Source organism: Sphaerodactylus townsendi, linkage group LG11 (genome assembly GCF_021028975.2).
Source record: "Sphaerodactylus townsendi isolate TG3544 linkage group LG11, MPM_Stown_v2.3, whole genome shotgun sequence".
In the NCBI taxonomy this organism is placed as follows: domain Eukaryota; kingdom Metazoa; phylum Chordata; class Lepidosauria; order Squamata; family Sphaerodactylidae; genus Sphaerodactylus; species Sphaerodactylus townsendi.
Window position 1 is genome coordinate 7,703,559 of NC_059435.1, and position 12,619 is coordinate 7,716,177.

The 12,619-nt window shown below is 49.1% G+C and overlaps 1 protein-coding gene across 1 annotated transcript in view; it reads left to right on the forward strand.

Annotated features, from left to right (window-relative positions):
- The window catches only part of COL15A1 (collagen type XV alpha 1 chain), a 232,531-nt gene that overhangs the window by 152,039 nt on the left and 67,873 nt on the right, over window positions 1-12,619 (forward strand). The window contains exons 15-17 of the mRNA XM_048511716.1: window positions 3,209-3,235; window positions 4,235-4,360; window positions 9,922-9,990. Of these exons, the coding sequence (XP_048367673.1) occupies window positions 3,209-3,235; window positions 4,235-4,360; window positions 9,922-9,990 (222 nt within the window). The remainder of the gene's footprint in view (window positions 1-3,208; window positions 3,236-4,234; window positions 4,361-9,921; window positions 9,991-12,619) is intronic.

Below are 12,619 nucleotides of genomic sequence, written 5' to 3' on the forward strand. Positions count from 1 at the left end.
CCTTTTCCACTGGCACGCTTCCTGGGCTAATTGAAGTGCTGCGTGATTGATTTGGGTTGTGTGTATATCACGAGCCCTTTTCTATTTAATACTTCCTAATTCAGCAGACTTATGAAGTTTGGTCCTGGCTTTAAGGGTCTGTGGATGGTCTGTCCTGGAGTCTCTGATCTGCCAATATCCTTGGTGGTCTCTTGAGTTTCCCTAATGATGGGGATTTAGTCACAGAAACTGGATAGAAGTCATGAGGATCTACCCTGTTTCCCTGAATATAAGACATCCCCGGAAAATAAGACGTAGTAGAGGTTTTGCTGAAGTGCAAAATATAAGGCATCCCCCAAAAGTAAGATGTAGCAAAGTTTTTGTTTGGAAGCATGCCTGACAAACAGAATACAGAAATATAAGACATCCCCTGAAAATAAGACATAGCGCATCTTTGGGAGCAAAAATTAATATAAGACACTGTCTTATTTTCGGGGAAACACGGTATATGCTGCAGGGAAAGATCGAAGGAGGTGACCCACTACATCTCTGCATGAGTCATTGTTCTGGCCAGGCCTCCTGCCAATGTGGTTTCATTGTTCTGTCTCATCACTACTTTGGGGGAGACTGGATCAGTGGTGTACCGCTTATAAGGACATGGGGTATCCCATGTCCCCGGGTACATGCCGTTTTGTCACATGGGGGGTGCCAGGTACCCCGCACATGACGAAACAGCATGTGCCTGAGCTGCCCATTGTGGCGCCCTGCCCCCTGCCCGACCTCCCTGCAGGCCAGCTTCTGTCCTCCCCAGTCCCTGCAGAGAGCAGGAGCCTGCCTACAGGGATGCAGGGGGGCTCCTTGCAGGTGGTGGTGCCTCGCCCTCCTGGGCTCCTTGCAGGCTTCTGCCCTCCCCAGCCAAACCCTGCCCTCCCCCGGCCTCCCTGCTGCCTCCTGTAAATGGGGTGTGGGAAGCCAGGCAAGGGGGTGGGGCGGAAGGAGATCAGCCACCACAACTTCAGGGGTGGTGGAAAATGTTGTCAAATCACAGCCAACCAATGGTGGCCCCTCATGGGATTTTCAGGTTGATATGAACAGTGGTGATTTGCCATTGCCTGCCTCTATGTCAGTGATGGCGAACCTATGGCACTCGTGCCAGAGGTATCACTCAGAGCCCTCTCTGTGGGCACGCACACACAGGGTTCATCATGCAGAAGGGCAGAAAATCACCTCCCCCCCCCCACACACATCTAGGCTGGCTTGGGCCGCTGGGCACGATGCCCCGCGGAGAGCAGGGAGGTCTCGGCTGGCGGGCCTGGTGCCTGTGCTTCGGATGGCTGCTGCCCGAGGTGGGGGGCAGAAGCAGAGGAGGCGGAGATGCTAGAGAGGTGCAGAGCAGTGCACGTGGGACTTGCTGGAGGCTAGAACAGGCTGGCCCCTGCTCGAGCGGGTGGGGCGGAGGCAGAGAGGTGGGGTGGAGGCACTGGACCAGCGCAGGGAAAAGCGGTGGGTGCACGCAGGACTAAAACCTCAGTATTCAGGGTAAATTGCTGTGTTGGCACTTTGCGATAAATAAGTGGGTTTTCGGTTGCAATTTGGGCACTCGGTCTCAAAAAGGTTCGCCATCACTGCTCTATGTAGTGGTTTTTGGTGGTCTCTCATCTGCACACTAATTTGTTTTGTTTCCAAGATCTGATAGAATCGTAGAATCGTAGATTGGATGAGACCTCAAGGGTCATTGAGTCCAATTCCCTGCCATGCAGGAATGCACAATCCAAGCACTCCTGACAGATGGTGATCCAACCTCTGTTTCAAAATCTCCAAAGGAGGAGATTCCACCACACTCCCAAGCAGCGTATTCCATTGTCCAACAGCCATGACAGTCAGAAAGTTCTTCCTAATGTTTAGGTGGAACCGCCTAATGTTTAGGTGGTTTACCTGCACCTTGAGTCCATTACTCCGTGTCCTAGTCCCTGGAGCAGCAGAAAACAAGTTTGCTCCCTCTTCAACATGACATCCCTTCAAATATTTAAACATGGCTATCATGTCACCGGAAATTAAAACTCATTCAGAATGCAGTAGCCAGGCTGCTTACTGGCAGTTCGAGCAGGGATCATATTACACCGATCCTATACCATCTGCACTGGCTGCCGATTGAGTTCCAGATTATGTTTAAAGTGTTGGTTTTGACCTTCAAAGCCGTTCGCGGTCTCGGACCTGCATACCTGAGAGACCGCCTCTCCCCATATTGCCCCGGTAGGCCCCTCCGCTCCTCGGAGGAGGACCTACTCGTGATCCCTGGCCCCAAAATGATCAGGCTGGCCTCGACGAGGGGCAGGGCCTTTTCAGCCCTGGCCCCTACCTGGTGGAACAGGCTCCCTAGGGAGATCAGGGCCCTGCGGGACTGACAGAGTTTCTGCAGGGCCTGCAAGACAGACCTGTTCCGCCAGGCGTTTTGCCAGCCTGGTTTTTAAAAAAAACATCTACCATGTCATCTGGCCTCCCATGGGCACAAGGGGGGGGGGAGGGGGGTAGCCAGACGCCATCCACATTTTAAAATGGGTTCTGTTTTTATATAATTGATATTAAATTATGTTTTAATGTTTGTTTTAACCTGTTGTGAACCGCCCTGAGCCCTCAGGGGGAGGGCGGTATATAAAACTATAAATAAATAAATAGATAGATAGATAGATAGATAGATAGATAGATAGATAGATAGATAGATAGATAGATAGATAGATAGATAGATAGATAGATAGATAGATAGATAGATAGATAGATAGATAGATAGATAGATAGATAGATAGATAGATAGATAGATAGATAGATAGATAGATAGATAGATAGATAGATAGATAGATAGATAGATAGATAGATAGATAGATAGATAGATAGATAGATAGATAGATAGATAGATAGATAGATAGATAGATAGATAGATAACCTTTTCTTCTCACTAAACATACCCAGCTCCCGAAGTCTCTCCTCGGAGGGCATAGATTCCAGACGTTTTACCATTTTCGTCGCCTTTCTCTGGACCCGTTCCAGCTTATCAATAAAATTGGGCCATCCAGGTCAGGGTTCCGTGACTCCAGTAACCACTATAAAATGAAGGGCAGTCAACATTAAATCCTCAATTAAAATCACCTCATGGGTTGCCCCCTTCCTTACGCGTGCTGAGCTTTGTTCTGTATTGATCTCTTCAGTTTACGGTTGTTGTGTTTTCCTACAGGGTGACCAAGGACTTCCTGGACCAAAGGTAACTGGCACGAGTTTTTCCTCTTTTGTTAGGTATCATGGATGAGAACTGGCTCCGTTGGAGACAACACAGCCACAGTTTTGCCCAGATCACTGCCTGAGATGTAACACAACACTCACTCGGGGGCAGCTCAGATGCGCCCACCCAAGCCCTTTCCCACCCCCCTGCAGGCCGCCTCCTGTCCTCCCCCGGCACTGGGGAGGAGGAGGAGGAGGAAAAGAAGAAGAGTTGGGTTTATGTCCCCCTTGAGGAGACTCAAAGGGGCTTACAATCTCCTTTCCCTTCCCTCCCCCCACAGCAAACACCCTGTGAGGTGGGTTGGGCTAAGAGAGCTCTGAAAAACTGTGACTAGCCCAAGGTCACCCAGCTGGCATGAGCTGGAGTGCACAAGCTGTTCTAGTTCCCCAGATAAGCCTCCACAGCTCAAGCTGCAGAGCAGGGAATCAAACCCAGTTCCTCCAGATTAGAATGCACCTGCTCTTAACCACTACACCACGCTGGCTCCCCATTTGGAATGGCATTATAACCAGTTGAGGGAAGGCAGAAGCCAGCCTGCATGGAGGTGGGGGGGGGGCAGGGCTCCACGGCAGGTACCCTGCAGGGGAGAGACTGCCACGCGGCTGCAGTGGCGAAGTGTCAACGGGACAGGGGGCATAATACCCCGGGCAGGGGCCAGTGCAGGGGCATGGAGGGGGTGTGGTGGGGCATTCTGGGGTGGAGCGGGCGGGGCGGGTGCTGCCCCGGCAGGGGCGTAGGGCGCACGCATGCCCTGGGCGCAGTTCCCCCTCATCCTGTTATTCCATAACATTAGTGTGTATCTGTTCCTTCAAAGAAGGGACAAGGCCAAAGATGGAAAAGAGGAGAAATTTGGCTTCAGGACCAAGACCAAGAGAACCTGCACAAGATTTTTCCATCCTGACACCATCGTTCGGTTCAGGCGTGCTGTAATACGGACCAATAGACATATATTGGGAAATAATCCATTTTTTTCTCTCTCAGGGAGATCCTGGCGATGTTGGAGCACCAGGCCAGAAAGGGCAGCCAGGAGTTGATGGGACACCTGGGATACCAGGACTACCCGGACCGCCGGGACCGCCTGGCCCAGGCTATGGTTTTGGATTTGAGGTAATCTATTTAAAGAGGCTTCATTTTCAAAGGGGACTCCTAAGGTCGTGGCTATGTTTTGCCATTCCCAACACATCCCTCTGTTCCCCCCACAGAATTCCTCTCCCCGCCCCTCCACCCATTCCCTTTTAGATTCAGCCTCCCAGACCCCATCCTTGTTCCCCCATCCCTCATGTTTTCCCCTCCCCCAAAGCTTTTGATTCTCTTCTGTCTCCTCCCATTCCTGCTCTTCTCTGTGGTCCCTCCTTCATCTCCCTAGGCTACTTCCTGCTTCCTGCTTCCTTCTCCTCTCTCCCATCCTCCCTTCTCTTCATTTCCCCTCAATTGCTTCTGCATAACCCCCTCAACTACCCAATTTCACTGCCCCAACCCCAGAACTCTCATTTCTATTCCTTCCCCTCTCCTTCATCCTCCTCACACACACCCTTCCCAGGATCACTGCATCACCACAAACATTCCATTCTCCTTATCCCCCACCCCCGGTATGGTACCCCACCCCTTGCTTTGTCTCCCATCGGCCATGTCCTTTTAGACAATCCCCCTCCTATCTAGCACAGCAGTGACTTTTTGTGAGAAACTGAGGCGGGAATTCACGAGCAAGAGGGTGAGGTAATCGAAATGGAATGCTCACTAAAGTTCAGGGCTCGTTTTTATTGTCCAAGTAAGCTCTGCCATACATTTTGGACAATAGACAAGGGGAATGCTGTGCATGTAGCATACCTTGATTTTAGTAAAGGCATTTGACAAGGTGCCCCATGGTATTCTTGCAAGCAAGCTAGTAAAATGGGGGCTAGACAGGGCTACTGGCAGATGGATTTGTAACTGGTTGACTGTTTATAGGATGTATTTTATGTAAGGAATTGTGATGGTCAATGACCAACAATAAAATCTATCTATCTATCTATCTATCTATCTATCTATCTATCTATCTATCTATCTATCTATCTATCTATCTATCTATCTATCTATCTATCTATCTATCTATCTATCTATCTATCTATCTACCTACCTATCTACCTATCTACCTATCTACCTACCTACCTACCTACCTACCTACCTACCTACCTACCTACCTACCTACCTACCTCTCTCTCTCTCTCTTCTCTCTCTCTCTCTCATCTATCATCTCTCTCTCTCTCTCCCTCTCTCTCTCTCTCTCTCTCTCTCTATCTATCTATCTATGTATCTTCTCTCTCTCTCTATCTTCTCTCTCTCTCTCTCTCTCTCTCTATCTTCTATCTCTCTCTATCTATCTATCTATCTTCTATCTATCTAGCCATCTCTCTCTCTCTCTCTCTCTCTCTCTCTCTCTCTATCTATCTATCTATCTATCTATCTATCTATCTATCTATCTATCTATCTATCTATCTATCTATCTATCTATCTTCTCTCTCTCTCCTCTCTCTCTCTCTATCTTCTCTCTCTCTCTCTCGCTCTATCTATCTTCTATCTCTCTATCTATCTATCTCTCTCTCTATCTATCTTCTATCTATCTAGCCATCTCTCTCTCTCTCTCTCTCTATCTATCTTCTCTCTCTCTCTCTCTCTCTCTATCATCTATCTATCATCTATCTAGCTATCTAGCTATCTAGCTATCTATCAACTAACTAACTAACTAACTAACTAACTAACTAACTAACTAACTAACTAACTAACTAACTAACTAACTAACTAACTGGTTGACTGACCAAACTCAAAGGATGCTCACCAATGGCTCATTCACCTGGAGAGGGTGAATCCACCGGCGTGGCACTGTGCCACTCCCAAAAGCAGACACGCACACCCGCCCTTAGGATGGGTCTCAAAGGCAGATCCTCTCAGGTATTTTCCCTCAGACTCATGACTGCATTCTAGTTCTCTTTTGGTTAGTGACCTGATTTTCTGTGCAGTGTTTCCACCGTTTGCAGTTGCGGCAGCCGCATTACCATCCTCGTGTCTGACGGAAACGGAAAGTCCCCATTATGATTTAAATAGTTCATTTTCAAGAAAGTGCTTACTTCTTTATCTTCTTCCAGTTCTAAATAATGCAGAAGTTCTGGGATTTTGTGTTTCTGGTTGAGAACATAGTTTCCATCTGCCTCTCGTTCCATCTGTGCTCTAAGATTTAAAGTGATGCATGCGCAGAGTAGAGTCAATTAAAGCCGAAATGGGTAATGCAAACCGTGGCCTGAAACATCCGTTTTCCTTCCTGACACGTCTTCCATCTTGTAAAATTTACCCTTGTGAAGCATTCTGGTGATATGGAAAACTGGCACGTTGTTTTTGGTTGGCCCTTTAAAAAGTACTAAATGGAATATGCTCTGTTTTGGGGTTTTGATTTTGGACTTGCGTGGCTGCAAACAACTGTTGTGTGAAAAGCCAGACAGCTTCATTCATGAGTGCCTCAGAAAGTGGACGCAGGGAGCAGCAGTGGTGTAGTGGCTAAGAGCAGGTGCATTCTGATCTGGAGGAACCGGGTTTGATTCCCAGCTCTGCCGCTTGAGTTGTGGAGGCTTATCTGGGGAATTCAGGTTAGCTTGTGCACTCCCACACACGCTAGCTGGGTGACCTTGGGCTAGTCACAGCTTCTCGGAGCTCTCTCAGCCCCACCCACCACACAGGGTGTTTGTTGTAAGGGGGGAAGGGCAAGGAGATTGTAAGCCCCTTTGAGTCTCCTGCAGGAGAGGAAGGGGGGATATAAATCCAAACTCTTCTTCTTCTTCTTCTTTTGCCGCTTGCTGTGCTGAAGGTAGCCAGAGATGTTTGAGGAGACCAGAGTTTAGCATCCTAACCTTCAAAACGCTGCTGTCCAATAGCAAGCAGGATTGAGACACAGCGAAGTTTTACTCACAGCTGGATGCTGGACCTGGATGGTCCTGTCTAGTCCCATCTTTTCAGATCTCAGTTGCTAAGCAGGGTTGGCTCTGGGTGATATTTGAATGAGAGACCACCAAGGAACTCCGGGGTTACTACCCAGATGCAGGTAGTGACAAACCTCCTCTGACCATCCCTTGTAGCAGCCCTAATGGCCCAGACTGGTTTGATCTCATCAGACCTTGGGAGCTAATCATAGAATCATAGTGTTGGAAGACACCATCAGGGGTATCTATGGTCAGTACTTGGATAGGAGGCCATCAAGGAAGACTGGGGTTGCTATGCAGAGGAAAGCAACCTCTGTTCATCTCTTGTAGCAGCTCTAATAGTCCAAACTTGTATAATCTCATCAGAGTTTGGAAATTTTTAGCAGAGTTGACTATGGTCAGTACTAGAAGAGAGGCCACCAAGAAAGACTGAGGTTGCTATGCAGAGGAAAGCAATGGCAAATCACCTCTGTTTGTCTCTTGTAGCAGCCCTAATAGCCCAGACTAGCCTGATCTCATTAGATCTTGGGAGCTATTCATAGAATCATGGAATTGGAAGAGACCATCCGGGTTATCTATGGTCGGTATTTGGGTGGGAGGCCATCAAGGAAACCTGGGGCTGCTATGCAGAGGAAAGCAACCTCTGTTCATCTCTTGTAGCAGCTCTAATAGCCCAGGCTTGTCTAATCTCATCAGAGCTTAGAAATTTAAGCAGGGTTGACTATGGTCAGTTCCAGATGGGAGGCCACCAAGGAAGACTGAGGTTGCCACGCAGAGGAAGGCAATGGCAAACCAGTTCTGTTCATCTCTTGTGGCAGACTAGTCTGATCTCATCAGAGCTTAGAAACTTAAGCAGGGTTGACAATGGGCATTACTTGAATGGAGGTCATCAGGGAAAACTGGGGCTGAGTTGACTATGGTCAGTACTAGAAGAGAGGCCACCAAGAAAGACTGAGGCTGCTATGCAGAGGAAAGCCATGGCAAACCAACTCTGTTGTCTCTTGCCTTGATAACTGAGATCACCAGTAAATCAGTTGCAGCTTATCAGCACTTTGCACACACACTTCATGAGGGAAGGAAAGGTACTGGAACCTACATCTGTCAAGGGAAGCAAACCGGGATTATGGTATGCAATAGCAGATGAAATCTTGATTCCATAAACGAACCTCTGTTAAAACAAGCCCTGGTCTTGCATGACATCTGAACTGAATCTGTGAATGGTTACTGGTGTCTGGCCAGCCGTTCCCGTTGTTCCTGGATGCAGAAAACGGGTAGACCCAAACCCAGAAGGTTCTCCTGCTTGAGAAAGAAATGCATAATTGTTGAAGCAGCGGATTTACTCGGAGTAGACCACCTTGCAGGACGCAATGCAGACAAGAACCGACAGACACACAGTCACCAGTGCAGTTCTATTTATTGCTATTTATTGGGCCAGAAAGTGTATTTACTGCCATAGGAGGTGCCCCCGTCACACAGCCTGCCCTTTTGCGCTCAGCAGCATCTGTTATTATCAGTTACGTGTCAAAACTGAAATATCAAAGGTTAGGAAAAGAAGACCTAGATGTGCCGGTGCCGCTGGCGCTTGCCAAAAGAACAGTTTGTGATGCTGAAGCCATCGTGGGTAATGAAAGTGACAGACTGTTCATGTACGAGCTGACAGAGAGGCCGGCCTTCTCTTTTAAGGGAACAAACATCACCACTCGGAGACCAATTGCAGGAAGGAGAAAGCCGGGAAAGAGGGCAGAGCACGAGCTGTGCCTTTAAGCCCGCAAAATGAACTCCGTGCCTCACTGGCATCCACAAGGCAGTTTGTTGAACGGGAAGCAAAAGGAAGCAGAGCCATAGCGATGCCCTTCCCCTCCCCTCCCCCCTCCCCGCCCCAGTGGGGAATTCTTGCTGCTGTGTTTTATCCCGTGGATGCTGTATCAAGAAATAACTTCTTGAAACTCTTTTGAGAGATTTTCCCCAAATGACCACAGCAGTAATAAAGTTGGGGTGCTGTGTGGTTTCCGGGCTGTATGGCCGTGTTCTAGCAGCATTCTCTCCTGGCGTTTCGCCTGCATCTGTGGCTGGCATCTTCAGAGGATCCTTCTGGACACACAGTTGGAACTGAGACCTAGGATAAGGTGACCAGATTGTCACCTTTTTAATCCGGGACGGGAGTGCACATGCGCGTGCGTGGAACCACAGGAGCGCACTGCCTTTTGGGGCGCTCCCTGGTTTCCCGCCCTGTGACAGTGCGGGAAACGGGAGCGCCCCGAAAGGCAGTGCGCTCCTGTGGCCGCGTGCACGGGAGGCTGCCGCACTGCCTTCTGGGGTGCTCCCATTTCCCACCCTGCCACAGGGCAGGAATCAGGAGCGCCCCAGAAGGCAGTGCGGCAGCACGGAAGGCTGCCGCACTGCCTTCTGGGGTGCTCCCCTGTCACAGGGGGGTAAAAGAGAGAGCCCCAGAAGGCAAAATCGGGACAGTAAAAAAACCCCGCGGGACGCGGGACAGATTGGTTTAAGGCGGGACTGTCCCGCCAAAAGCGGGACGTCTCGTCACCTTAACCTAGGAGAGTTAAGACGGAGAGCTTCTGGCTAGCTGTTGACTGTTCTAATAGTTCTTGTTGTTAACTGTAAATAAACTTGTTTTAAACCACTGCGGTCACCCTGCCATCCATCATGACAGTTACCATAACAAAGCAAGAAAGAGACCCAAATAACTTTTTGTTCTGTTAGGACATGGAAGGCTCAGGGATCATCGGTTTGCCAAATGGACCTGCCATCCTTGGATCCAGTGGGCCAGACGTAAGTGGACGTTGCCTGTTCCCTCCCTCCCTCCCTGGCAGTCTTTTAAATCCTTGTTACAAGTTGGAAGGTTTGGCGCCTTTCACTTGCCATCCCTTCTAATAGTTCCAAGTCAGGAAGCTGTCAGGCTTCCTTTGGCAGGGTTTTTACCTGGACGTGTTTGATTCTGCTGCAGTCTAGACGTTTGATCAGATAGCTCCAGGCTCTCCCCACCCTACAGCCTTACACTTCTTGTGAGATTTGCATTGAGCAGGGTGGGAGTAGAGGAAATGATTCAGGATTCATTCTCCCAACACTCAGGCGATTGTCATAGTTTTTCTCCCCTTCAAGCAAGCCTGTTCAAGCGGACCAGCCCACTATTTCAAACTGAAAGTGCTGGAAGGAAGATTGTGTGTTTTGAGGAAGATGTCGATTAAAGCCTGACATGATGCCAAACCTTTTCTTGGAGCGGCCTTTCTTATTTAGCTGCAACAGCCTCTCTCTCATGATTCATTTTTAGCCCAGATTTTACATTACACTCCTCAAAAGGGCCTACTGTGTCTCAGATTCCAGCTCTCGCCCTTTCCTGTGGTTGGTTCGGCACAGAAGAGAGGCTTGCTCTTGGCCTTCAGAATGACAAAGGTGGTTGTGGGAATTTGGTCTCATGGACAGAACCTCAAAAGAGAGCGGCCCAATTCTTCTTCCCTCCTCCAGGGCAACCGGGGTATGAGTTGGGGCGGGTTGGGGCTCACTTTATTAGCAAAGAGAAGCTAGTGAAGCTGGTCAATACAATAAACTCCCAGTTCTTCCGCAACGGAGAATATTCCCTCATTGCAGAAGAAAAGGCATACATACCACTCACAGAACTGGCTGAGCAAAGGGACCCCTCAATATTTGAGGAGATCCACCTACCCAGAGTTCCAAGGACTTCTACACACTGGGATTTTGTTAACAGATGTGGTGTCGATAGAACTCTTGCATTGTATTTTTCCAGTGAACTTCATATACATCCCCTTGAGGCAGGATTTTCCAAACTGGGTTCCTCTTTCATCTAGGGAAGACTCCTTGCAATGAGTGGCAGCACCGCCATGTGTGAAATGAATCTGCAGGGTTTAGACTTGCTAGCTGACCTGGAAAAAAGTGCTCTGTTCTTTCCAGAGAGGTTTAATATGCGGCAAAGGGCCGTTGAAGCTTTTCATGGCACCGAAGGAAATAGCATCGGGAGACGTTTGCTGCAGATCACGCTGATATTAAAGGGACAGCTAGAGAAACAAGTTTAAAATCTGGCAACCCTACAGTCCAACCCAGTGTTTGTCACCCAATAGAAACTGGACAAGTCCCAGCCAGACAAATAGATCCTTAAGCCACGTCTTTGATCTGGGGATGAGGTCGGTTCTACTGGGGTATTCCTAGTCAGCAACATTTGTTCATGCTCTTTTACAAAACGACCTGTGTCAAATGTGACACTCAGGTTGATTACCCACTGCCGATGTTCCCCAAGGTGGGCCAGGAAGTGCTTCAGAGCAAGAAATCTTGTCCCAACACGCTTCCTGTTTGTGGCACACCAAGAGAGGAGCCGTGTCAGGGTAAGATTTCTTACCCCAACATGCTTCCTCTCAAGGACATAGGTGGGGGGGGGGGGTTCCTGGGGTTCAACCCCCCCCCCCATTCATGTCTAAAGCTCCGCGCACCCATTTGTGGGTTTTTAAAAACATTTTTAGTGTTTTTTTGGTTTTTGGCCTGCAGGGGCCGCATTGTTTAGGCTAGCAGGACCAAACTTTCAGGGATTGTGTGGGAGAATCTCATGATGATATTACCCAGGTTTGGTGAGGTTTGGTTCAGAGGGTACAATGTTATGGACTCCCAAAGGGAGTGACCCCATCCTCCATTGTTTCCAATGGGAGCTAATAGAAGATGGGGGCTACACCTTTGAGGGTCCATAACTTTGGACACCCTGAACCAAACTTCACCAAACCTGGCAGGTATCATCAGGAGAGTCTCTTACTGATACCACCCAGGTTTTGTGAAGTTTGGTCCAGGGGCTCCATTTTCCCTCTATGCCTCTGCCCAGAGGGGAGGGCAGAAGGAACTGCCAGTTGCCCGCTAGGAGCCCAGCTGGTGGGGGGCAGGGGAGGACAGGGCAGGGGAGTCTGCCATCCCTGGCCTTGGAGAGCTAATTTTATAAGCACTAGGCCGGGGGCGGGGCTTGGGGAGGCGTGGCCATGCCCTAGGGGCGGGTTGGGGTGTGGCCCCCCCGAACCCCCCCCCCATAAAAAATCTATACCTACGTCCCTGCTTCCTCTTGCCCCGCACGTGCTTCTCTGGCATCCTTTTTCGCGCCAGAGTGGGGCAAGGCCGGGGAACACCTGCGGTGGGTAATCGGTTTTGCTGTCTACCATCTAGTTCAGGCCTTTTTCAAAATGCCCCTCTGCATGGCGAAGTGTTGCCAAGGAAATGTTGTCCACAGGCTGCCTTTCAAAGATGGTTGTGGCTGTTTCTGATATTGAGAAGCGGATTTTATTTTGTTTGCATAGGAACACATGAGTCACAGCCGTTTGTTTTCACGATCAATGTAAAGAGTCCGGGTTTTTTTGTGCGCATGTTCAAAACCTGTGAAAACCGGTCCTTACACACAATCTCACATTCTTAA